The sequence below is a fragment of the Saccoglossus kowalevskii genome, chromosome 9 (assembly GCF_978046115.1).
Source record: "Saccoglossus kowalevskii chromosome 9, keSacKowa6.1, whole genome shotgun sequence".
Classification (NCBI taxonomy): Eukaryota; Metazoa; Hemichordata; class Enteropneusta; family Harrimaniidae; genus Saccoglossus; species Saccoglossus kowalevskii.
The window spans coordinates 17,342,510-17,370,496 of NC_140649.1; the positions used below are offsets into that span (position 1 = coordinate 17,342,510).

The 27,987-nt window shown below is 34.1% G+C and overlaps 1 protein-coding gene across 1 annotated transcript; it reads right to left on the reverse strand.

The window, feature by feature from the left end:
- Nucleotides 1-43: 43 nt before the first annotated feature.
- LOC100373334 (ceramide glucosyltransferase-like) lies at nucleotides 44-27,356 on the reverse strand. Its single transcript, XM_002740133.4, has 8 exons — nucleotides 26,807-27,356; nucleotides 15,360-15,498; nucleotides 14,513-14,615; nucleotides 9,130-9,344; nucleotides 8,192-8,370; nucleotides 7,122-7,208; nucleotides 5,260-5,449; nucleotides 44-3,140 (listed from the first exon to the last, which is right to left on the reverse strand). Exons 1-8 carry the CDS (start codon nucleotides 26,911-26,913, stop codon nucleotides 2,937-2,939), a joined length of 1,224 nt encoding a protein of 407 aa, XP_002740179.1. The 5' UTR covers nucleotides 26,914-27,356; the 3' UTR covers nucleotides 44-2,936.
- Nucleotides 27,357-27,987: the final 631 nt, after the last annotated feature.

Genomic DNA, 27,987 nt, shown 5'->3' on the forward strand with positions numbered 1-27,987 from the left:
CCCAGGGGCGGTAAACACTGTAGTGTAAATAACAAAAACAGAGTACAGTGAAGAATGAATAAATTAATATTTATTCTAATATTTTTAAAAAAAGTGCAAATCTACCAACTAAACTAAACTTGGGCATTTGTTTCTCGTGTAACACACCCAACCACCGAGTACCTGTCACCCAAATCTTTTACACAAACAAGATGATCAACTACCAATTGAAATGAATACCATTTCACTTGAGGTTCCATACATCATGTTCAACTATGAAATAACTCACTTCAAGTGATCTAATATCTTGTTCATGCAAGATGCCTAACCACCTCAATTTCACTTGTACACGCGTTTAAATTTCAAATAACTCTAGTGAGTTAGAATTTCATTCATACAAAATGCCTAACCATCTCAATTTCACTTGTACGTGCGAGTTAATATCTTGTTCATACAACCACCAACTAACTGTCACTTCAAATGAGTTATTTCGAATTCTCTCATACAAAAAACTCAACCACGCGCAATAACTAACGCTTATATTCATATAGGTATTATGTTCAACTACTATAACACTATCACCTCAATGGAGGAAGATGCTTAAAAAGACTACCAATCTTGTCAAGCACCATATATAACTGCTCATATTGCCATTGGTTCCAATACATACATGTTAAATTAATTACATGTCGTTTAATTACTGGAATTCCCTTTGACAATTTTCATATACTGAACCAATTTGATTCCAATCATATACAATCACCATCATCACATACATTGTAACACTAGACTTTCATAGTACGACAGTGTTCACAAAATACAGCTGTAAAAATTATTACTTGTGATGAGGAAACTGCGTCAAGGTCTTCATTGGTTCATTTTAGTACAGGATACAATGACCAGATTAGTTTTTCTTAAAGCTTACGAGCAATTATGAAACCATTACCAACAAAATATATACTACAATGTCTTTTAAAATTCTAGCAAATGAAATTCAGTGAATCTTATACTATCATTTTTTTTTTAATTCACAAAATGTTAAATCTGTGAGTTGTGATTGGCTATGACAGTCTATGCCCCTTGGGTAGTTTGTAATACTGCACAAGTGGGACACTTTTATTTGATTAGCTGATTCAAAGTTCAGCAAAGAAAGCAGCCCCTTGGTTAGCTTGCAGAAAAGCAAGGACCTCTGGTAAGCTGCTCTTAGAACTGCAAAGGTTAAGAAACCTTGGTTAGTCAATTACAGCACTGCAAGTGCAGTGACTTCTTGATTAGCTGCTATCAGAACTGCAAAGGTCATGGCCAAATACATCACTAGATACATAACATAATTTCCAGACTGATAATATACATGTACCTAATACACAGTCAGGTAATAAATCAACAGAATGATGTTTCCAACCATCACTCTATTAAACAATGTATATAAATGATAAAATACAATCTAGTTCCACTGTCATGCACATAAACTTCTACATAAGCTATAAAAATTATATAAAATATCAAAGCAATTGGGTTTATTATTTTCAAAAGGTCATTAAAATAGCATTTCACTAAAGATTACAAAACTATTCACTAAAACTGGTTTGTTTTAATTTGTTTTAAACAGTCTGCGTTAACCAGTTTCTTTGTTCTAAATAGTCGGCGTTTACCAGTTTCTTTGTTCTGAATAGTCTGCTCTTACCAGTTTCTTTGTTCTAAATAGTCCGCGCTTACCAATTTCTTTGTTCTAAACAATGCCCGTTTACTATGAAAAGTTTATGTCTATGTTTATGTTTCTGAACAAGTTTGTTCTCGCATGATCCAAGTGAAGTATACAACTTTGCCTTCATTAATAAAAAAAAATAGGACATTTTTTCAGCAGCAATACCCTGGGTTTGAATCAATGATTTTTAGATATAAGCTATGTGAATGCATGGTCACTTGACTGAATGAGTGAAGTACATACATAGTTGTATCAGCTACGATACTACAATTTCCTCCTTCTTCTATCCAAAAAGAGTTACCTAACATATAAACACACTGTGAAATACCACACAACTCATGATGGTGCTGCAGAAAAAACACAAATTCAATCATCAAATTCAAAGAATATTAAACTTTGTTATCATACCCCTACTCACACATTAACAGGAATTACTCTTGGATCCTTAATCCAATAATCTTAATAATAGTCCTTGGCGTTTTGATCCTCGGACCTATGCCCAAAAGTAGTTGAAAATTCCTGTTAAGATACTCATGGGGTGTGATAATTATCAGAATTATTGACATGAAATGAACACATCTGAAAGAGCATAATAGTATAACAAGAGGATTGTTTAAACGCCATACAGTTTTCAATCGGAAATATAAAGTTGATATTGATGATAATTAATAAACATAAAACAGTAATACGAGACAATCAGTAATATGAGAAGCTTTACTGGTCCTCGATACAGCAGTTACCTAATTAATCAACTATAAAACACAGCAATAGTACATTATATACATAACATAATTGCAAGACTGATTATATATCTGATACACAAGTTAAACAACATAATTATGTTTCCAACCATCACACTGCATTGTATACTGTATATAATTTATAAAAAGTCAACAATTTACTGTTTTTTTACTATATTAATGTAACACTATAGGCTGTAGGCACTATGACGTCATACTTTTTTGCCAACCAACATGCAAGAGTCTGATAAAAAATGTTGCTCGCATGTTTGGGACAGGAATATGTATATTTAATAATAACAACAGAGTGAACAACACTACTATATAATCATTGGGTGCAAGCGATCGGTTCTTGTCAACCAGTCACTGCGTATGTGCAAAACGTTAACTAGTGTGACAGCCTATAATGAGCTTCTATATAAACTAAATAATTCATAAAAAAAGGTTTTTTAAACATTAAAATAAATGTATACAAAAATGGCAGTTCATATAGCAAAGTTAGAAATACACTGCTAGACAAGGTAACAACGACAGCCTTTGACATCTTCTTCCGAGGTCACTTCCACTGCTTTTCCACCCCATTTCATTCTAAATGTTCCTGTTCTCCAGCGGATATTAGGATCCAGAAGAGCTTCCACATAAGCAAAAATCGTTAGGACTTCTCTTGTTATCCACGCCACAGCAAACTCAGATTTATTAAAAGGTAGAGCTTGATTCTAAATAAATTCAATTAAAAACAGGGTCAGGTATAAAACTCAAGACAGCACAACAACAATTTCGCTACCTGTAGCAGGAGGGAGTTGCAGGCCTGTATATTTGGCGTTGGACTGCAACAATTTGATGTTTCAAGCTTAAACACATGATTTGAATGTCATCAATTTGATGTTTCAAGCTTAAACACTGATTTTGAATGTCAACAATTTGATGTTTCAAGCTTAAACACTGAATTTGAATGTCATCAATTTGATGTTTCAAGCATATACACTGAATTTGCATGTCAACAATTTGATGTTTCAAGCTTAAACACTGAATTTGAATGTCAACAATTTGATGTTTCAAGCTTAAACACTGAATTTGAATGTCATCAATTTTATGTTTCAAGCATATACACTGGATTTTAATGTCAACAATTTGATGTTTCAAGCTTAAACACTGAATTTGAATGTCAACAATTTGATGTTTCAAGCATATACACTGAATTTGAATGTCAACAATTTGATGTTTCAAGCTTAAACACTGAATTTGAATGTCAACAATTTGATGTTTCAAGCATATACACTGGATTTTAATGTCAACAATTTGATGTTTCAAGCTTAAACACTGAATTTGAATGTCATCAATTTGATGTTTCAAGCATATACACTGAATTTGCATGTCAACAATTTGATGTTTCAAGCTTAAACACTGAATTTGAATGTCAACAATTTGATGTTTCAAGCTTAAACACTGAATTTGAATGTCATCAATTTTATGTTTCAAGCATATACACTGGATTTTAATGTCAACAATTTGATGTTTCAAGCTTAAACACTGAATTTGAATGTCAACAATTTGATGTTTCAAGCATATACACTGAATTTGAATGTCAACAATTTGATGTTTCAAGCTTAAACACTGAATTTGAATGTCAACAATTTGATGTTTCAAGCATATACACTGAATTTGAATGTCATCAATTTGATGTTTCAAGTTTAAACACTGAATTTGAATGTCACCAAATTTGATGTTTCAAGCATAAACATAGGATTTGAATGTCAACAATTTGATGTTCCAAGCTTAAACACTGAATTTGAATGTCAACAATTTGATGTTTCAAGCATATACACTGAATTTGAATGTCAACAATTTGAGGTTTCCAGCTTAAACACAGGATTTGAATCAACAATTTGATGTTTCAAGCTTAAACACAGGATTTGAATGTCATCAATTTGATGTTTCAAGCTTAAACACAGGATTTGAATGTCAACAATTTGATGTTTCAAGCATAAACACAGGATTTGAATGTCAACAATTTGATGTTTCAAGCATAAACACAGGATTTGAATATCAACAATTTGATGTTTCAAGCATATACACTGGATTTTAATGTCACCAAATTTGATGTTTCAAGCATAAACACAGGATTTGAATGTCATCAATTTGATGTTTCAAGCTCAAACACTGAATTTGAATGTCAACAATTTGATGTTTCAAGCATAAACACAGGATTTGAATGTCAACAATTTGATGTTTCAAGCATAAACACAGGATTTGAATGTCAACAATTTGATGTTTCAAGCTTAGACACAGGATTTGAATATCAACAATTTGATGTTTCAAGCATAAACACAGGATTTGAAAGTCAACAATTTAATGTTCAAGCTTAAACACAGATTTGAATATCAACAATTTGATGTTTCAAGCATAAACACAGGATTTGAATGTCAACAATTTGATGTTTCAAGCATAAATACAGGATTTGAATATCAACAATTTGATGTTTCAAGCATATACACTGGATTTTAATGTCACCAAATTTGATGTTTCAAGCATAAACACAGGATTTGAATGTCATCAATTTGATGTTTCAAGCTCAAACACTGAATTTGAATGTCAACAATTTGATGTTTCAAGCATAAACACAGGATTTGAATATCAACAATTTGATGTTTCAAGCATAAACACAGGATTTGAATGTCAACAATTTAATGTTCAAGCTTAAACATTGGATTTGAACGTCAACAATTTGATGTCTCAAGCTTAAACACAGGATTTGAATATCAACAATTTGATGTTTCAAGCATAAACACAGGATTTGAATTACAAATTGGTAGCCACATACAAAATGTTACTTACATGTACTCCTGATAATTGAATGTAATCCATTAAAAACCAACCTAATAAATGACATAGAAAGAAGACTACTGGATGGAGATGAAGAAGATGATAAAGACCCCAAGCTGTAAATAAACCCAAAGCTAAACACTCAGTCAATGGGTCTAAGACAATCAGCAATGGCAGCATTGAAAGACGAAGTTTGCACCATCTGAGAAAAAAAAATGAAAAAAAAATATAAGAAAAAAATTGTTACATGTTTCGCAAAAATGATGTGGTATACCAATGTGGTAGTATAATAATATCTGCTTATTATCCTCCATATGATCTATTAGTAGTGCATGTACTTATATGTAGAGGTATGTACTCGGGCATTAGGGTCAAAACAAATCTGAAATGATGTTTCTGGGTTATACTGCTCAAAAGTTATTATTTGATTTTAATGCAATAATTGCTGTCATGCATTGGTGTTTAAATTCTACTTTGAGTGTGCACTAAACACAACCTGGCAAGTACATAATGTTTGAAAGTTGCTCCGATGCAAATGCTCCGATGAGTAAAATAGTCGTCCGATGATTTTAAAAAGGAACTAATGTCTATATAAAAAAACAACACTGGGTTTTAGTTTTAGCCAGTATAGTTATATTTATTAATTTACATGTTCACATAGATTTAATTTAGCAGATTTGACTTATCAGTGAAAATAGCGAAATTAAAAACCCAGTGAATAATTAATACATTTACAGTAGTATCCTGTGTGTGATTCAAACTTTAATAATAACTAAAAAATGCTGAAAACTAAATCACAACAAAAACCACATAACTGCTTTTTATGTTAGGCTATTGAATGATTTGAATATTCTTTATGGACTGGATACAGCTTTTGCGGCCCAATCTCTACCACTTGCTTAAATTGCATATTATTGCATTATAGCTAGGTGAATCAGTAGTCTGCATCACTTTCTGGACAAAACAAATTCTTCTGATGAAAACATGCATGCATGTCGCTAGCATTTCATACACACTTTATCAAGCAAGGGTAAGAAATAAGTTTTTGAAACAGATTCAGCTTGGACTTTACATTTTTTTACCTTTTAGTCCATGCTATGGAACTGTGTACAAACTACATATAGTAATTAATAATCATCATAGTTCAATGCAAGCTTAAAAAATTTTACTGGAATAATATCTAACAAGCATTAAACATTCTTATATTATGTAATAATTTTCTGGTCCATTAGGTTTCTAAATTTATGCATTTTCACAATTTTTAATTGAAAATTGTACTGTTTTTTATAAAATTGTGATGAAAAAACAACAAAATGGCATGCACCTAACTGCGCCTAACCATTGTACATGTACCTTGGCAGAATTCCAATTATGAATCTGTATTCACTGTTGATGAAAGCAAACACATTGGTGCATGCTTTGATGTGTTGCCATGGTAAATAGAACACAATGTCATGTGTTATGTTGTGTTGTGTTTTCCTTAGAAGTAGAAGTTGGGTGTTTTTTTCAGTTAAACAATGACGACAAAATCTATTGATTTCAATTTGAAATGGATTTGAGTCATTGCACACCCGCGCCCAATCAAACCATTCAATTTAACTGAGGTAAAATACAGCTTTTTGAAACAATCAGTCATGGGTTCGTAGGAACGGTGATGTGAATCAGACAACAGCTATGACCAGAAACATAACTGTTTTTATGGGCCTATGCAAATCATTTGAATATGGACACAAGGTATAGCCTCAAGGCTCAGCACTCAGCAACAATTACCAATTTCACAAGTACCGAGATGTATTAACTAAGGACATTTTATTGCCCTTACACATAAAACCCCTTCATGCATGTAGACAAAATAAAAAAAAGGTGATAGCTACCTGGCCATTCTACGTTTGAACTGAGATAAAGAATATGTTCCAGAATTTTGTAATGCCCACAATGACGATACTACTACTTTAAAACCCCTGAAATAAATATGAATGAGAGAATGAATTTAGCTGGCTTTTAATACTATTGGACACCAGTGCTTGCAAAGCTCAGATGTATCAATGCAACATCAAATCATGTTATACATTGTATGCGAATAATATTAGTTGTAAAGCAAATAATCTGTATGAAAACTTTTTTAAAATTGGACGGTAACCATTCAGTGCATAGTAAAATGTTGATAATACACAAGTGTACTCCAGTAAGTTAGGACATTATTCATTTCATTATTTCTGTTTTCAAGATGATAAATGTACTTAATCTAATAATGGAATGTATTCCAATTGATTTATTTTCATGTAATAAAAGTGCCTTTATGGCACATACTGATGGTGGTTGTGTAATTTAGGTCGTATTTTGATAATAAATTTATAGACGCATCTAAAGTAATCTCCTATTCAATTTAGTGACCCTATTCAGCAAAAACTGAAGCTGAGTACAGTAAAATCTGTATTAGAAGCCAAATTCCTAATAGAAGCCGCATTCATTTTTTTTGAATAATTGAGACCCAAAAATTCACCATTTCTCATATGTGTAGATGCATTTAATACAGATTTTACCGTAGCTTTTTTCATAGATTACATTACTTAGATTACCATATTTGCACAATTAGTATAACATATATTTAAGTAAATCAAAGAAGTGTGTTTATAGTCAAACTAAGTTATACTTGAATGATGCACTGTAATATAATTTTTAAATAAATGCATTTTTTTAAAGCGGGGAGTCGTCACCTGCGCATACGTCAGATGGCCATAGCGTGTCATTATTTACAAACAAGCGTCTACCCATGAGCCTTTGCGTCTTTAGCGTGTGTTGGTATCGTCGCTTGGGACTCAATTCCCGCGCGTGCACAGGTGACGACCCTCTCGCTATAAATCTATGTGCGCTTCTGCTTCTAATAGTGCAAATACCCTAATGGGACTGATGCTTAATTAGGAAGCAAGTGAATACAAGTTACCTGTCAGTGCAAGCTTTACCCATGAAGTAATCTTCTGCTATGTATTGGCCAAATTCTTCAAGTCCACCAGCATCTTCTAAAATTGACTTCCTCATCATACTGGACATACCAGTTACACAGTTAATACCAAGGGCATTAGCTGATAAATACATCCTGGCATGTGCACCACCAAAATAAACCTACAAGTAATCAAACTATTTCATTAGTTTGAACACAGTATGGAGAAGTGTACCCCCTAGCAGAACTGATTTTGTAAGGACAACAACGTGGCATCTGATACTGCCATTTTCAAACTTATTTTGTTGAATGCAAGATATTTTTTTAAGGTAACTTTTTCAATGTATGATTTTCTATTGAGTCAATGACTAGTTGCATCATGGAAAATTCATACTGGTTTACAAGACACTGATGTAAGGTGTTTGATACTAAACTTCTTTCACCCCCTCACCCCAATTGAACTCTGTATAGGCAACGTCATTTGTTTACAATTTGATATGAAACTGTGTGATAATAGTATTTGTATTAACTGGAACACATAGGTGTATATTTAATAACAGTGACAGTTAACAACACCATTATTTTATCTTCAATTGTCAAGGGCTCATTACAAATGGTCACAGACAAGATTAAAAAAACAACCATTTGAAAATAACTCTAAATAGCGGGTTTTTATTGCATCTCATTTCCACAATATTCAGATGTACAAATTCATATCACTTGATTGAGCACTTATTCCCATTCTGAATCAATATTTTCATTCAAATGACATCATCTGATACTTCCCCCATATAATATTAAAATTTATAGTTGTCATTCCCATAAAAAAAAAAAATATGTAATTCTATGAAAGTGTCAAGAATGCTTTTTTAATATTGTACTCTCAAGATGGACAAACTGGAAAAAATCAACCCAGGTAATCACTATTGATTCAGACTTACCATTTCTACTGTACTAGCAAATCCCTTCCGATGTACAGTGTATGGCATTTGATGCACCAACCCAACATCATCTTTCATGTGATGAACTAAGTCTGGTAGAGAGTGATCTGTAATTTGACATCCAGCATCACTGACCATTATTAGGTCGTACTTGGAGACAAGGTAGCCAGGCATCATATTATTAACTTTTGGATTTATACCAACTTTCTTACCACCTGAAATATAATATACATGTATATGAAAATAGATTACGGTCCTATCTTTGCAACATATGGCATTTATCACGGTATATCCCCCTGTCTGGCATCCTAGGTTGATGAACAAACCTGTAAAAATAGTGTTGTTTTTCAGACCCTGTAAATTTAATAATGTTATTCACACCTATCATTAACACACTAAAATCCAAAACCACAAACTTATACAAAATAAAAATAAGCAGCCTCTCGGTTGAGATAGCTCCGCTGTTAGAAATGTACATTTCAATTAAAGATATCATCACAAAATGAAGAAATCTGAGAGAAGTCCACCTGTAGTACCTATGTGTATAATATCAAAGCAATCAGACTTGCGAATTTCAAATTTTTAACAAAAATGACAAAAATTAGCGATTTAAAGATCTCATCATGAAATGAACAAATCTAAGACAGGTCTGCCCAAGGTACAAATACACCAAGTATCAAAGAAATAAGAATTGTAGTTTTCAAGAAGAAGTTGAAAAGTAAAAAGTTGACACAGGTGACGGGCAATCACTCATATAAGCCTGCTCGACAAAGTCGACAGCGGAGCTAAAGACTAAAAGTTAATATTTGTTGGGATAGATTTTCATTAAAAGAAATTTGTAGAAATGTTGTAAACCTGTTTTAGTACTTTTATGTGTGTATAATAATAACCAATACAGCCCCAAGGGAGGGGGGTGTGTGTGTGTATGCATCAAAACAGGAACGCACTAAAATGGCTTGATGCTTTCCAGCCAACACAACAGAGTAACATTGTAATGTGAATGGTTTTGAAATTGTACCAACATTATGATAATCAAATATGCAGAAGGCTAGCTGCAATTTTGAATACAATGTTTGCATTTTAATGCGAGTTTCGCAGATATACATAACACAGCAGCTGAATAAAAGAATAAGAGGTTTGTAATTTGTAATTGACTTCACATCATTTCTCATTCATTTCACTTCACATCATATAGTGCATATTTTCACACAACAGTATCTGTTTTATATACATGTAGTGTCCATTTCACAGCTTATAGCATCCATTTCAAAGCAAATCTTTCCATTTCACAGCATATACCGTCCATTTCACAGTATATTATCTGTTTTACAGCATACGGTATTCATTTTACAGAATATTGATCCATTTTACACATATATCGTCTCATCTTTGCCAGCCAAGGTTTGTTTATTTGGGCATTATCTCACCTCCACGGCAGATTCTAATTAGCAAATGTGTATTTAAGTGTCACCTCTTTTTTTGCTGTAATGGGTCACATATCAAACATAATCCCAGGGTATGAACTATGGAAAAGTTGTATAAAATATGCAGCTGCGATTTTTCGAGGACAGCAACACAGCGCCAAACTTCGTTTATCACCTATCATCCAATGCTATATCAACTCTGATTTGGTACATGCTACAGAGTCACCTCTGGGTAGAATCACGATTGGTTTGTTAACATTATAGCATCCATTTCACAGTATTGTGTCTGTTTTACAGCACATAATGTCCATTTCGCAGCACACAGTGTCCATTTCACAGTGTAGTGTCTGCTTTACAGCACATAACCTCCATTTCATTGGCAGCACAGTGTCCATTTCACAGTGTAGTCTCTGTTTTACAGACAAGCAATCTTGTTACTAGTTTTATGTGATTGCAAACTTGCTTTATTTTCAATAATATTTTTATTATAAAACTCGTAATTATGTATTTCAGAGTTCAAAATTATCACCTGCCTATGATCAGTATCTTGTGGCAGATTCAAACTTACCTGTCCTATACTCAGGTAACTGTTCTAAATACCAACTTCCTAAAATAAATGAAAATTCCGAAAATGTTTTGAAAATACAAACATTCCAATGGTTTGTATGAAAAATGATATGATATTAGCAGATATTCTATTTTTCATTTGGAGACTCAATTAATAAAAAAAAATGAAGATGGTACATGTACATTGTATATAGGCGAAAATGAAGCTAACTTTGAGCATGATCAATATACTTTAATTAAACAAAATGGAAAATGTAACATAATGTGAATACCGGTAAACGCACTGTCCATCTTCAATCTAATTGTAAATTGGCTAAGAACGGAATTCTTAATTCTGTGAACCAGAATAATAGGCCCAGTTGAAAGTTACACTGAGTACAAAACCGAATATGTTTTTTATAAGGCAGTTAAGAAAATAAATTATTGGATAAATATCTCTTTTTCAATGACACTTGTATCAAAAGTGGGAGCTAATTATCCTGGAAAGCAGAACTGGCAATTTTTGGCAGGACAGGTGAATTTAAAAAGTCGCCAAACCCGAATGCCTGGTATATACATGTAATTTCACAGAATTTCATACCAGTGGACAAAAAAAAAATTCACTATTCCCCCAGTTTAAGTATAATGTGACCTTTTCTAGAGTGATGAACACTAGCTATGACGCACGACATAAATACGATTCTGAGAACTACCAGCAATTTATAGCAATTATACCTATTTTGAATTGTTATGTCCATTTTGATTCAAATGAGCAGAATTGCCATTGTGTTTATTGCAAGAAAACAAGCGTAATGAGTGTCAAAGTTGACAATGAAGGCAAAGCGCTTATTAGACAGATTATGAATACTTATATTGAAAAAAATGTCATGGTGGCAATGGACATTTTACAGTACTTCCATGGGATATTACGTTATGCGTTAAAGGCATGGAACAAACATCTGCATCTGATTTGATTTGATTTTGAACATTATTTTTTTTTTATAGTTCAACGTCAAAACAACAATCTTTCAGATGGAAAAATGACTCTCAGATACCCTCATCATCAAATGTCTTCCACGTTTGTTGAATCTCATGCAATGTTTTGACATCATGACAACGCTATGACTTTTGTTTGTCCTGTTTTGATGTTTGAGTTCACGCATAACACAAAATCTCAGTAAATTCAGGAAATGTTTTGTTATATATATACCGTAAAAACTCTAAAATTTCGCCTACTCTGGAAATTTGGGTGGTTTGTTGACCTCCAAAATTTTTACCTCACCAGTAGTTGCTCACTTATTTTTACTCAAATTTGTTTAAAGACATGACTTTCTATAACTATTCTATTTCTGCAACTGTTTATAACCCAACTTTTATATTTGTTGTATTTCCACTCTAAAAAATTTGACTGGCCGAAAATTTATTGTTATTTTGTATTCTAACAACCCGATCGTTTTTCAAAAATAATTATTTAGAAATGGTCGAAATTTTGGAGTTTTTTAACCATACTCCCTGTAAGAGGACTATAAAAAACAGATTACATAACATGACTGACGAAATGCTTTGTGTGGAACTACATATTACCAACACCAGCCAAGTATTAATTTTTTAACATAATGGCATACAAACAAAGACAATGTATGATGTTACGCGATACAGAGATATAAATGTATAGATCATATCAACCTAATAATACCCGGTAGTTTGATTTCATTATACAAGGTAAATTTCACAAATTGACCAATGATAGTGAAGGTGTATTTGACTATTAAATGTGTCATTTTCTGAAAAGCCAATCGTAAAGATTGTATCACAGAAACTTGCTAGGTGCCTCATTTCAACACTAATGATGTGTTGCTGTTTTTTGTGCATAAAATAAAACAGAAAAGTCAAATTCAATTTGGAATGTGATCAAAATTCCATTGTCTGTGTTCATGACATTTTCAACAAGAGAATAACTAAATCTTTCACTTCCACACTTTTTGCAGTTAGAATATGACGCTGTTGATTTTGCTTGGAACCACTGGGTATTTTGTTGGTTGACAGGTTGTGAGTCACTAAGTTTTTAAATTCAATACTTGGTCGGCACTGGTAATATGTATTGTTGGAAACATAAAAACTCAATCAATTCACAGGTTTTTTTTTTTATCAATTTTAATCCTCCCCCCCCCCCCAATAAAACATATTTAATCAACAGAAAAATATTACTTATTTTCAATTAGTCTAAAAATATTCTTTTAATTTGCTAAGAAAAGAATAATTATCATTTCTATGCATTTAATTCATGCACTTGAACACAAATTTGTACTACTGTGAATTAATTGATATCTATTATGATAGTACAGCTAAATAATGATAATAGAACTCATGTTTATAAAGTGATTTCGTGATGAATGAACTTTTTAATGTTGGCTTTATTTATAAATACACAGTAATATGCAAATACAATATGGACAAATAAGATTCCAATATGCCAATAATGATAGACAATTGACTTAATTCTTTCAATGGTATTTTTCTATGGAATTCCTGGTGACATTGATACTACTATGGAACTCCTGGAGACATTGATACTACTATGGAACTCCTGGTGACATTGATACTACTATGGAACTCCTGGTGACACTGATAGACTATGGAACTCCTGGTGAGATTGATAGACTATGGAACTCCTGGTGAGATTGATAGACTATGGAACTCCTGGTGACATTGATAGACAATGGAACTCCTGGTGACATTGATAGACAATGGAACTCCTGATGACATTGATAGACTATGGAACTCCTGGTGACATTGATACTACTATGGAACTCCTGGTGACATTGATCTACCATGGAACTCCTGGTGACATTGATCTACCATGGAACTCCTGGTGACATTGATACTACTATGGAACTCCTGGTGACATTGATACTACTATGGAACTCCTGGTGACATTGATCCAAATATGGAACTCCTGGTGACATTGATACTACTATGGAACTTCTGGTGACATTGATCTACCATGGAACTCCTGGAGACATTGATCTACCATGAAACTCCTGGAGACATTGATAGACTATGGAACTCCTGGTGACATTGATAGACTATGGAACTCCTGGTGACATTGATCCAACTATGGAACTCCTGGTGACATTGATACTACTATGGAACTCCTGGTGACATTGATACTACTATGGAACTCTTGGTGACATTGATACTACTATGGAACTCCTGGTGACATTGATACTACTATGGAACTCCTGGTGACATTGATACTACTATGGAACTCCTGGTGACATTGATCCAACTATGGAACTCCTGGAGACATTGATACTACTATGGAACTCCTGGTGACATTTATACTACTATGAATATGTTTGCAATAAAGTGAGACAATACAGTGTTCATACTTACATAAGGATGGTACTTACCAATTAGTAACTGGCAATCTACATTCGGATATTTTTCCATCAATGGTCTAACCACGCTAACTGCAGGATCTAACTCATCATGTACACATATTAATAATTCATACTGGAAGGAATAATTTGAATAATTTATCATTAGAACCACAATTGCCAATTTCATTTCAGTCCCCATGCCCAACACCTGTCTACCTCAGTTCACCCATCCATTCCCCAATCTCATTTCAATCCCCATACCTAACACCTGTCTACCTCAGTTCACCCATCCATTCCCCAAACTCATTTCAATCCCCATACCTAACACCTGTCTACCTCAGTTCACCCATCCATTCCCCAATCTCATTTCAATCCCCATACCTAACACCTGTCTACCTCAGTTCACCCATCCATTCCCCAATCTCATTTCAATCTCCATACCTAACACCTGTCTACCTCAATCTACCCATCCATTCTCCAATCTCATTTCAATCTCCATACCTAACACCTGTCTACCTCAATCTACCCATCCATTCCCCAATCTCATTTCAATCCCCATGCCCAACACCTGCCTACCTCAATCTACCCATCCATTCCCCAATCTCAATGGCCATGTGAACAGCTTTTTCACAAAAAAATAGACCAGTGACCCTCAAACTTTTTAAGACAATATCCTTATACCGGTAGTACAATTTATTGCCAAAGCTTAAATTCAGGGCATCTGTATATATGAGCAGAGCAGACTCTTATGTTAGTGATCTTGATGTGATACAATACTGGCCATGAACAAGGTTGAAAATTAATGGCAGATGTGATGACTTACTTCAAAAAAATACTAAATGACACAGAAGCCCACAAATACTAATAATATACTTACCCTGGGATAGTTTGTTTTAAAAAATGATTCTAAATTATCTGCTAGATTTGGATCAATACCAACTAATGGTTTTAATATACTTATTCCAGGAGCTTTTTCTCTTGATAATGGGTCCGGATTCTTATTGCAATGTATTTGACTAAACAAAAAAACAAAAAACTTGTTAATATAATGAACACAATATAATTAAACAAATTATCACATTTGCTCTATTAGAAGCCCTTTTCTGATGAGTGCATGCAAACCAGCAATTGCATTTGTATGACTTCTTATAACCCTGGACACATCACTGTCATTTACATAAGCGTAAATCAAAGTAAACATGTACTGTGTACGTGACTCGAACAAACACTCGCGTACGAAACCTAATCAACCTTGGCCACCTGGCATCCTCAATAAAGAAGGCTTATTGAGTTTATTACGTCCAGAGAGAGAGAAAATCCGTCCATGGCTAATCCATGATGTAAACTCCATACATACACCATATCTGTTTGAATACATATGTATGAATTTAAATGTACATGCATTTTGAAATCTGATTTAAGTCTAGTCGAATGACAGCCATTTCAGCACTAAAAGTTTATCAAAAGCAAATGTTTTTGCTATTCTGGAAATGAATCAGATTTTGTTTTAAACTTGGTACATACATTGGACATAATATAACCTTGATGTATGTAATTTTGTTTTTTAGATCTGATTCAAAATGAACAACCGGTGACCATTTTGTTTTAACAATGTTTTTCCAGAACCATATATGTATGATATAAGGTTTTTTCGAACAAAAAAAACTGCAAGAGGGAGCCTTGCAATTCAGCGGTTTTTTATAATTCTAAGTTAAAATTACTATCAGACAGGTCATAGTTGAAGACTGTGGCCACATGTGATCCCTGGTCAATCAGAATTTTATGGTTGCCAGAGGATCTGCTCCCCAGGGTAAGGGGGCACATGGCCATTGACATGATTGAAAATGGCCGACTGGTTTCATTTTTTGTTTACTATTGTACAACAAGACTGTCATTTTAAAACTATTAAAACCATGATAGAATATTTCATACTTCCAACACAGAGTCATGATACAAATATACAGCACTGCAAGGGCAGTAACAGCAATGTTTCAAAAATGTTTATAATTTCATAATTATTTAGTCAGTTGTCAACTTGTCATATGTTTAATTAAACTTTGTATGAGATACACATTTTTCTCACAAATGATATGTGACTGGACTGCAAATCACCAATGAAACAAGAAAACATTTATAAAGAATTTGAAGAACAAGGGGTGTGGCTTCTTAAACATGTTTAAACATTATTATGCATGAATTGGGATTTCGTGTTTTAAAGACAACCACTGTTTACTAACGTTTCCCTTGCTTAGTACATGTACACATGTTTTAATGGGTAGGACTCAACAAGTTGTATATTAATAAACGAGACATAAGTTTTGACATTGTTCTTGACTGTATTTTGTGTCATAGTTTCAATGACAAGTTGGAGTGCAAACCATTATGATACTGTAGATGGGAAATATTAACTGGGTTTAATTTTAGCAGATTTGATATATGTAGGGGTATTCACCAGTTTTTACAATCGTTTTCACTAAACATTGGACGATCAGATTGTGGTAAATGTTGATACATCAGAGCAAGTACCTAATGAAATTGCCACTGATTTTATCACTACTAATCAAAACATTATAACTGTAGCCTAAACATTTTTGATACAATGTATACATGTCTGAGTCTCCGAGGCGCCATTCTGTCTTTTATTGTTTGCGCAAGACATTTCCGAGTCGTTTTTTTAGAGTGAACAGTGTGAATCCTGACCAGCATTGCTGATTTATTACAACGCTCTTTGGACAATGGCTGAATATCTTTTCAAGCTACATTTTACTTATTACATGGAGGACAGAATTGTTCCCATCTATGTTAAAGAAGACGAGTTTATGTGCATGTCATATCAAAATTTTGTTGACTATCTATGTGAACAGATTGCTTTTTTAAGGCGAATGCAGGCTATTCGTCTGCAAATCATGGACGAAGATGGACAGCGAGTTGATTTACCACCAACCGAACGATACCGTGATGTGATAGTGGACACAATTCGCTTAAAAGGTGGTACAATGCGTGAACAATTGTACGTTGTCGACGGCACTTCCCCGGCGGTTAAGTCATCTTCGGCCATGACTCACAGTAATTTAGGGGCTTCTAATTCAAGTACTGGCAAGAGACGTCGATTGGACTACAAAAGAGACGAAACATCTACCAATGTTGAAAGTGAAACGCCACGCCAAAAACCGTCACAGGCTCCTACTATGTCTGACAGTCAAAAAGAATTGGAGGACCAGTTAGAAATATTATCACAAAGCAAGTTTGTACTTGAACGTGAGTGGACAGATTTGAAGACTCCGCCACCACCTTTAGCCACACTTGCACTACCAGGAATCCAAGCTATTGACGCTACATGCAATTTATGTCACCATAAAAGACACAAGGAAAGTGGGAACAGAAACCGTCGCGAGTGTTGTTATGAACCATGTGCTGGTTATATGTATTGTGGTCGATTAGATAAACACCGGTAACATTCAGAAGCATTACGTCAAGTAAGCTACGAAATATTTATCGAATGATTTAATTCGTATTTTTCACGCCTACTTTATGTACAGTGGTGATGGCTAATAATAAAACACCACCACAAAATAATTTTAATTCGTAGCAAACATTTCTTTTGTTCGCACTTCAAATGGGGTTAGTAAATTTTAGTAGTTTATTTTCTCCATTTTCTTATTTTATTTCTTCTCAATTTCACAGAAAGACAAAGAAATAAAGAACGTGAAAGACAAGATGAAAGCATTAGAAGGGGAATTACAGTCTGTGAAGTCTTTCATAGCTAAAAATACAACCCAGTTTGCCAGTGTTCTAAAACCACGCTTGCAACGACTCTTCCCACAAAAGTACGTTGGGTTAGAGGGACGCAGCAAGTTATTAAAAGATGTTCGTCTCCTTAAAGTCGCCTTGGATGGTAAATTGCCACCAGGAAATCTTCAAGATGCAGTTGATCTACCTAAATTATTGGAAATGGGAAAACGAAAGGTTTCTGAATTTAAACCCGATGACGACGACGTGAAAGACGAGCATGAAATAACAACACGCACAATAAAACAATCCAAGGAAACCTCGCCATTGAAACATGCTATTTCATCTCCGTCGCCGACAGCCGTAGTTACAATTCCACACCAGGCAAATCAAGTTTATACTCCGTATGTTCCAGCACAGCCCAACCCAGGAATGGTTATTCCGCAAAATATGATGCCATGGTACGGAAATCCTACTCCATTTATCAACCCTTGGGCGTTTATGCGACCACCTACTAGCAATGTGATGACAATGCCAGCACCTATATTTAGTGAATGCCTGCCAACAACGCAAGTTCCCGTTACACCAGTTAGTACAGTAATGGCAAGACCCGCGGAAACAAGTCCAAGTTTACCATTACCCATACCAGCAGCAGCATTGACTACGCCTCAACCCAAAATTGAAATGGAAAACCAAGTGGAATTTCCAGAATTGGCACCTACAGCCAAGGAAAAGGAGAACCCAGAGGGTGTGATTGTCGGCGAAACAAACCAGTCTTGCCTAACTTTACTAGATTTGGCGAATATCGCATCTAAATCTGCGGATTTGTAAAAATGTTGTTTGTGTTTTTTACCAGAATAATAGTACCATGACTGATTTTATTTTCCACATGGTTATGACATTACGAACATTACAAGATACTTCTCAAATTTAAAGTGTTTTCATTGTATGGTTTTCCATGTACCATGAAGTGGTTATAATCTAGCTATACTTCAGTACAATCAAAGCAAAGGATTTTCCAAATTTAGGTCAAATATTTAAATATTTGTAAACGAAACTTAAATTGTTAAAACTGCTTTATCGGCCGTTCAGTTTCCCATGTTAATGTTAACTTTTCAAAATAAATACTACATGTTGTTCAGCATTATTGTAGTTTTTATTGTCATCTTATTTTATTTATTAATAAAGATGATTATAAAACAAAATAAAAAAATAACAAGTGAATATATATTGTCTTAATACTGGTACAAGTTGACTTCCATTTCAGTTCGTATTGACCAGTTTTTGGCGGGAAGCAAATCACACGTAACCACTTTCTCTAGCAAAAATTTGACATGCCCCAGGGGTGATGTGACCAATGGCGTCTGCTATAGCAAACTCAGTAAATCTATACGAAAATTCCTGGTTTCCCCGCAAATACAATTTTATAGACCGAAAACATTGTTCACAGATATTATACTCGGGATTGTATGGTGGTTGAAAAATTAGGCGCACTCCTTGCTGTTGTAATAAATGTTCCAAATTAGGTTCGACAATCCTGGCGTGATGAAAACCACAATTATCCATGATTACACAATCTCCTGGTGCCAAACAACGATTTCCAACGTGGTCTTCTACATTGACTGCTTCAAAAAAAAAATTCATCATTTCCATAGCATTGGAAGGTCCAACAATGATATCAGAATATTCGACACCAAATATACTTGTAAGCAGGTTTATTGTGTAATTAACATTAGACGCAAACCGCTGTATTTCTATCGCCGGTTTACCAATTTCTGCATGCCCGTAACGCCGGTTTCCAGTAGTACGAATGACAGACGCCTCGTCAAACCAGTGCAGCTGTTCTGGTCTAAAATCAGAAATGGTGTCGATAAAATCAAGCATTCGTTGTTCGTTAATGTCAGTCGTTGACTCTGCAGCAACAGATTTTAACTTTTTCCTCGTCATGTTTAGGTGGTGAACAAGTCCCCGGTAAACCGTGGATGAACTGGGGACATCGAGGCACACATTATCTTGGCGTAACTTTGACCGAATTTCACGCAGATAAATACTAGGCTGTCGACGTTTATAAAATTCAATATGCTGTAAAATATTGCCAGTCAAGCATGTTCTGTTACCATGTTTTCGTCCGTGCTTCCCAGCTGAAACATCACCGCTAGTAATAAGTTTAGTGTATATATTATTCGCAGTACTTTTTGACACGCCAGTTTGTTGTGCAATTTGTCTACATGACAGCCCATTTAAGTAAAGTTCAACAATTTTCTGTCGTACACTAAATTGTGTGTCGAATCCTCGTTTATGAGACTGCATTTTGTTACCAAATTACATGTACTCCCGACTTTCCCGCGTTAGATGCTCTGGGTGTCTGGACACACTACCGGGACACACACACAAACGTAACATTATAATTGAGTAGAAAAAGACAGAATGGCGCCTCGAAGACTCAGTCAGGTATACATTGTATCAAAAATGTTTAGGCTACAGTTATAATGTTTTGATTAGTAGTGATAAAATCAGTGGCAATTTCATTAGGTACTTGCTCTGATGTATCAACATTTACCACAATCTGATCGTCCAATGTTTAGTGAAAACGATTGTAAAGTCACTGATTTGTGAAGGTAAAATTGCATTCTGTGATTAAATGTGAAAATTCACTGGAATTTAATTCAGCGCATTCAGATATCAGAGGAATAAAAAAACTTATTAAGCCCTGTACAGCACATCATTAAGTATAACAAGTAGACTCATTTACAATTTGTCTTTTGCATCACTTCAAACTCGTCATATCTAGTTTCTTCATCAGTCAAATGGAATGTCTCAAGACGTTTTCATTAATTTTGTAACACTGATAAGTTCTTTATTGCCTGTCACAATAATACTTGTAATTTTGTCTTGTTTTAAGACTTTTTGGAGATTCATAAGTTTCCATATAATTTGTAACCCACCATCATGATGATGGAAACACAACATTCAGTCCAAGAAATACAAGCCATAAAACCATTTAGTCAAGACATATTATTTTGATATTTTTATAAATTACACCCGAATGTCTTGAGACTTTTAGTTTAATATCATTGTCCAATATAGTTTTGAAAGCCACACAAGTGATTTCATGCTTTTCTTGGTTTCTGCCTTAAATTCTCTTGTTGAATGTCCCTGAACATATCACGTTTTGAAATATAATATCAGGCAGTTTATAATTTTATGTATCGGATTCTGTTTCATTTGATAATGCTATTAAATGATTCAAGGTGACAAGAAGGCCTTTTCTGGAATTTAAATGCATGTCTCTGTCCCTTGCATATAGGTGTTCACATCTAGAATTTTTAATTTTTTTAAAGTGATGCCCTTCAAAATGTATTCATGTCTAGATGCACAAGTTGGTTGTTGAGTAACTATAAACCGCATTTGCTTTATAAGACGATTATCTTTAAAAAAAGTAAACACAAATCAAACGTTAAAAATATTTAGCGAATTCTCGATCATTGAAATAGACTTATTTTGGACCATATAGACACACCTCTGTCATGCATATGCTTCAAATAAAACAAATATGGTACAGAGTTTGTATGTTTGCAGTCTTGGATGTAAGGATAACATTTACTAGTATGACAAATCACAAAATGTAAATTCTAATACATAAGTCTTTCCAATGACTAACTCTGTAATACCAGGACTATTTGTGGAATGTGATGTCAGCAATTGGTGGGAGAGGCCATCGATCACATGATACTGACACATATTTTTGTGCAGTACTTGTATACACTGTATACACATGGATTGTTGAACTAATGAATTCTGTTCGAGTATTTCATTTAATATTTACTTGAAAAAGGTTTTACCATGTTTTCCGTCCTGGTGTATAAGAATGTGATACTGTGGAATACTTTATTTTTGCTGGAATTTATTTTCGCTGAAAAGGCTTTTTGGGCGTTTTGCTTGGAATTTATTGTCACTGATTTTTGATGAGATTAATGTAAAATATAGGAAAAAATGTATATTCGCTGGATTTTATTTTCACGGAATCATCCCTTCAGCGAAAATAGCGAAAATAAATTCCAAGCAAAAATAAAGTATTCTGCAGTAAATTGTATACACTGAAACAACACCTAAGATTCCATTCTTTGGTATTTCATTATTTTTAATTTAAATACCATGTGCATGTCAGTAGTGTTTTGTGATAGAGTATTTGCTCTAATAGAAACACATGTAAGTGATTAATAATTGCATTGATTGTCAGACTCTATAGGTTTAAACAATTTTATGAATCAAAATTGCCTGTACTGGCTAATTCTCATTATCCTTTTCACAACCAGTTCCCACTTTTCACTACAAATTCACAAAATAGTCCTGTTTATAGTCTGAACAATCCTTCAGAAGATTGGGACAAAAATAGCAAAATTTTTTTGAGAAAAAATTGACTCAAATTTTGTGTTGGTTCATGTCTAGAAATATTGAAGAATATGAGATAAGTACAGAAAAATTTGGGCAAGAAAGTCTGGTGGTGAAAAGGTTAAATCAACAGACAAGGTTGCTGAAAGAAAAAGTCATTCAACACAAGGGTTTGGAATATGCTTATGTTATGACCAAGACCAGAATACAGAATGCATTATTTTATCTGCATGTACATCACTCATGTGTTTCTTTGAAAATACACCACATGTGTGAACAATTCATAGAATAGCAATCCAAAAATCTTAGTATCTTAAGCTTAGCATAAAATGATTTCATACGACGTCTAATATTGGAATTACCATTACCAGCTATGTAAACCATTAATTAATAATCTTAAATATAATTTTTCATTGAGAAATTAAACTTTAATCTTGTCTAAATATACATAGGAACACAGCTAATACTACACCAAGTCGTCAGCGAACATCAAATGATCCAGAAATCTTCCAGACATACATGTATGACCCCGGTTTCTAAGGTCATGAACATACACTGTAAAAAGACGGGGTGACAAAATACCACTCTGACTCGCAAAGTTTAGTGCATGAAAGCTTTCAGACAGAAAATAAGCCCATCTGACATTAAACTGTTGGTGTGTATAACAACACACAATAAATTTAGGCACACCTCTTGAGAGTAATTTGCATAACTACATGTACGTCCATTGATTCATACAATCAAAGAGCTTTGAGGCATCTAAACAGCATAAAGACGAGACTCAGGACTGTTAGCTAAAAATATACACTGTAAAATGACTTTTTTAAACTCCGAATTGGTTGTCACTTGTCTGTAAGTACAGATCATGATACCATAATTTCATAAGTTCAACTACAGGTTTCGTAATAGGTCTTAAAAAACAAAACAATGAAAATAGTTAATATAATGAACTAGATAAAAGTCTTCAAACAACATTATAATATGATGGGAAAAATATATGCCAAAATGTTGATCAGAAATAGATCTACTGTATTTAATGTATATATAATGCCACTATTCACACCCACATGTTGTGCAAAGGACAATAGATGGAAATGGCGAACTGGGAAACCATTGAATGACCAATGAGAATTGAAAAGCACTACAATTCTTGATAATTTACTGAGTAAAAGTTTTTATCGAATACATGAAGATGCGCAAACAAGACATGAATGTCATAGTCTCTGTGTTTGAAAGAGTGTTTAACACATGAAATAATTTATTCACAATGATCTACATTTACATTTCTATGCATTTAAGGTCATTCGCGGGTATTAGAACGGATATTCAGATTTCTATGATTTTTTACAATATGGTTTTATTATATGATGTTGTTCACAAAACCGACATCAAAACATATGGTAACAACTTCTAGTGTAATCCTAGTTCCGACAGAGAAAAGATCTGAAAATATACATGTAGTTCTGTGGCATAAATGCATAGGGAAAAAATAGTATGTTATTATAAGATGTGTAATTCTGATTATCATGAATTATTACTACGTTATCCAGATGCACGCATAATTAATACAATAAAACTAACAATAATGTCAAAAAGAATGATGCTGATGTTATCTTGGTATAGCAAATTAAAGTGAATTATTTGGATTTCCAGGGTAAATGTTTTGAAAATTCCTATAAAAAATGCTCATGTCTTCATGAAAGTCACCATATACTGTGAAATGACTATTAATTTTCACTAGGTTTAAATTTCGCTAATTTACCATTTCAGGCATATTCAGTGAGTTTTAAATTCACGGTTTTATCATTTAGATAATGTGTTCTATGCTAAATTTTACATATTCACTGGGTTTTAATTTAGCGCATTTTCCAGTCAGTGAAATAAGCAAAATTAAAACCCAGTGAACAATTAATCCTTTTACAGTATTTGAATAAAATATTTGCAAAAAATCAAATTTGTCCACCCATTATAAAGTTATGTAATATAGTTTAAACTGCATACAAATAACACAGAAAGATAAATTTGAGTAGTTGCATTTATATTCAGATAAATCTACATATTATGATGTGCTTTTGAAGACATACTCATGGACGATAGAGAATTGAGATGAATGGTTACCCTATTTTATTTTTATTTGATTATTCAAAAAGAAAATGTCTGACCTGAAAAATGTGACTTGAATAAATACCGGTACATGTGATTTTGAGGGGAAACACTGATCAATGTGATAAAAAAAAATTGTAAATCACGGCCAACATGACCTTTGATCTAACACCTGAAATATACATGTGTGACATACCCCAATCAAATGTTTGATAATAATTGGAAGACAATTCAAAACAATTCATGAGTTATTGTAAACCACTAGAAAACAATTTACATCTGGGACGAATACGACAACATATATTTTTATTGTACCTTTCCCTGAATCTATATATACAGGCATTTTGGCAGTGTCAGCATTCAATGAGTTAATATCTTGTTAACCAGATGCAGACTTGTGTACATGTAGAGCAGCTATTGACTATAGTTTTTGAATTATGTAAATGATGGTGACCAAGAGCATTGTGAACTTGTAGGTACACTTAACAATCTATAACAGTTTTTCATGTTGAAAAAAAATCACAAGCTTGTAATGCAATGAAGTCAATGAAACCCAAACACCTATCATCTCTGAGTATGTGACCCTGCTTTGGGGCTTGTCTTGGGATAGCGATGTTCAGCGAAGCTTGAAAGGGTTGGGCATTTTCTCATGAAATATCAGACTTTGGGATAACAACCTGGGGACAATAGTGAAGGGATAGCTTAGGGCGATAAGACATTTTTTGTATTACCCAAGGGGGTGGGACATAATATATCTAGCAAGTCTGGTGATTTTTCTTGTTCTCACATACCTAAAGGTGGGGAGGGTCAGGGTTTGTAACGACTAGCGCATAAAACAGATTTGATTTACATACAGGTAAATGGTTCCCTGTTATTGAGGTGTGGGATGGAAGATTTTGTGGGAAAAAAATTGTATGTTGACAGAAAAATAAATAAATGCAAGATGACTGCATACAAAAAAAATGTGTTGTCAGGTACATGTACATGTACATGTGAATAAAATACTAGTAAAAAAACAAATTCTTTCACCCAGCCCACAAGCAATTGGGTATTACTGTGTAAATAGTGTGACTGTGTTATTTAGATTGGCCAATTGGCAGCAATCAGGTCAGGCATATTACAATCAACTACCATGACAATACAATTATGAAATGTTAATGTATTCAAGCAACAATTCAATTATTGCAAGCATGCTCACAGCATTACGAGTCTTAGGACTGTACTGGGACAGACTGCTTTGAGTAGGTTTTACAAACCATGGTTGATCTCATACAGTTTTACATGTACTCTGTGCTTTGAAACCGAGATATGAATCACTCATTTGATTAATATACATGTGTAGCAGCCACTGTGATATCCAAGAGAATGAGGGGTAAAAACTAAAAATAGAACAATATGCACCAATCAAAATACAGCACTAATCCACATCGTTGTATTGTATGATAAACCATAGAGGTATTTGTTCACCTCTGGTTACACACATTTATAAATTATGGCTCCTTTGGTTTAAAAGCAAGTATAAAGTGGTTTATATATATCTATGTAAACTGAAGACCACACACACTGTGGTGATGCATAATTGTGCGAGATACCAACCAATACCCATCACCAATGTAGACTAGTATCTACGCCACTGTTTTCAATAGTTGCTGGTATTATTCTAACAATAATTCACCCTGACCCTGCCTGCCTCCATCCCCCATCTCCCTTTAATATGCATAGATATTCCTTTAGTGATGATAATTTATTAACAGCATATTGTCAAATTTTATTTTCTAAATCTTAGATTTATTTTTATTTGTTATTGTTAAAGTTACTGTATTTTTGTGTCCTATTGGACTTACCAAGTGTGTATTGCACAAGTTAAAAATCAAACATTGTATACTATCCTAATGTACTGATAACCCTTCCCCGACTGTAACACGCACAAATGTGTAAATGGTATCCCAATGCCAAAATTCAATATGTGTGAAACCACTATTGTACACCAAGGTCAGTTCTCCATGTATGATGAGACAGTGATGATACAACCGAACCTCTCTAAATATTATAAGCTGTTTTATTTTATAGTAATGTCGCTAACAGAGAAGATTTACTTACCAGAATATTATTGATATCAAATGGGCAAGCATCACGAATATGTAGACAATTATAGCAAAACATGCTAGGGCGTTTTCTCCAATCACGGTAACAGAATATTCCGCCATGTTGTTTACAACAGTCTACTTGAGGTTTGGATAAGAATCCAAATCAAAAGAATTCAGAGTCTGTCATCGACCCAATGAAATGCACTGTCACTCATTTGAGTTTATGCTTTTATAATATACATTCGTTAACTCTGCTTGACCTTTCATGAATGGATTATACGTCTACGATGCACTCAGCTACTCACAACGTGACCATGGATACTCGCTGAACGCAAGATTCACATCTCGCTTCTCTTCAGACTCGATGACGAGACGCGACACAAAAGACGTATTCACAAATAAATAACTGGATAAACTCGAATTGTGCCAAACACTGAGAGCCCCTGCTGCATGTACCAGTCACCAATGCGTAATTACGTTGTTATTCAACCGCGTTGGGAGTGTCTACGAGAACGCTGACTGCAGCAAACGATTCACCGTGTGCCAATAACGGCACATTCCGGGGACGACTGGTTGTTGTCTCGCAATACACGAGAACGGGAATGAGTCACACAGTATAGTATTCGATCTGCCACTGCGCGTGTCAATGCCCTATATTGTTTTCCACTAATCGTGACCTCTGTCTTATAAAGCGAACACGCGAATGCTCGTGCGAGATATTATTGTTCGGTTGATTGTTTTATATTTCTGTCGCTGGCTTACTATTTGAGTAACCCAACTATTAGTATATTAGTTCCGTGCTAGATTTCTAGCTAAACCGAGCGCGTTTCAATCGTATACGGACATCGTATAAATAAACTGAAACTTGGCAGGTTTGACTTATATTTTATTTGGAAATTATATTCGAATTAAATTTGTAGGAAAATAATTTAACAAATAATGACGGTTAGCCGCAAAAAAAAGACAAATCAATTGACAGCCCACAAAGACCACGTTAATATGAGCCCCCTCCTTACCGAGTTCCTGTATCCGCCAGTGACATTCATACCTGGGTCACTGTATTACCACATAGAGGGACTGTTTATACCTCCATGATTATAGCTTAGAACGTGTGCACCGGTACCTGTTTAACTCCTGCCCATGTCAAGAGTTGTGTACGAATGATGCAGTTAAAAGAATATTCGTTTGTATTAA

Coding starts and splice junctions, on each gene's coding strand:
- LOC100373334 (XM_002740133.4), bottom strand. CDS start 26,913: ATGGCGGAATATTCTGTTACCGTGATTGGAGAAAACGCCCTAGCATGT. Junction 9,345..14,512: donor AGATTGCCAGTTACTAATTG/GTAAGTACCATC, acceptor ATTATATTTCAG/GTGGTAAGAAAGTTGGTATA. Junction 7,209..8,191: donor GGTAAAGCTTGCACTGACAG/GTAACTTGTATT, acceptor TATTTATTTCAG/GGGTTTTAAAGTAGTAGTAT.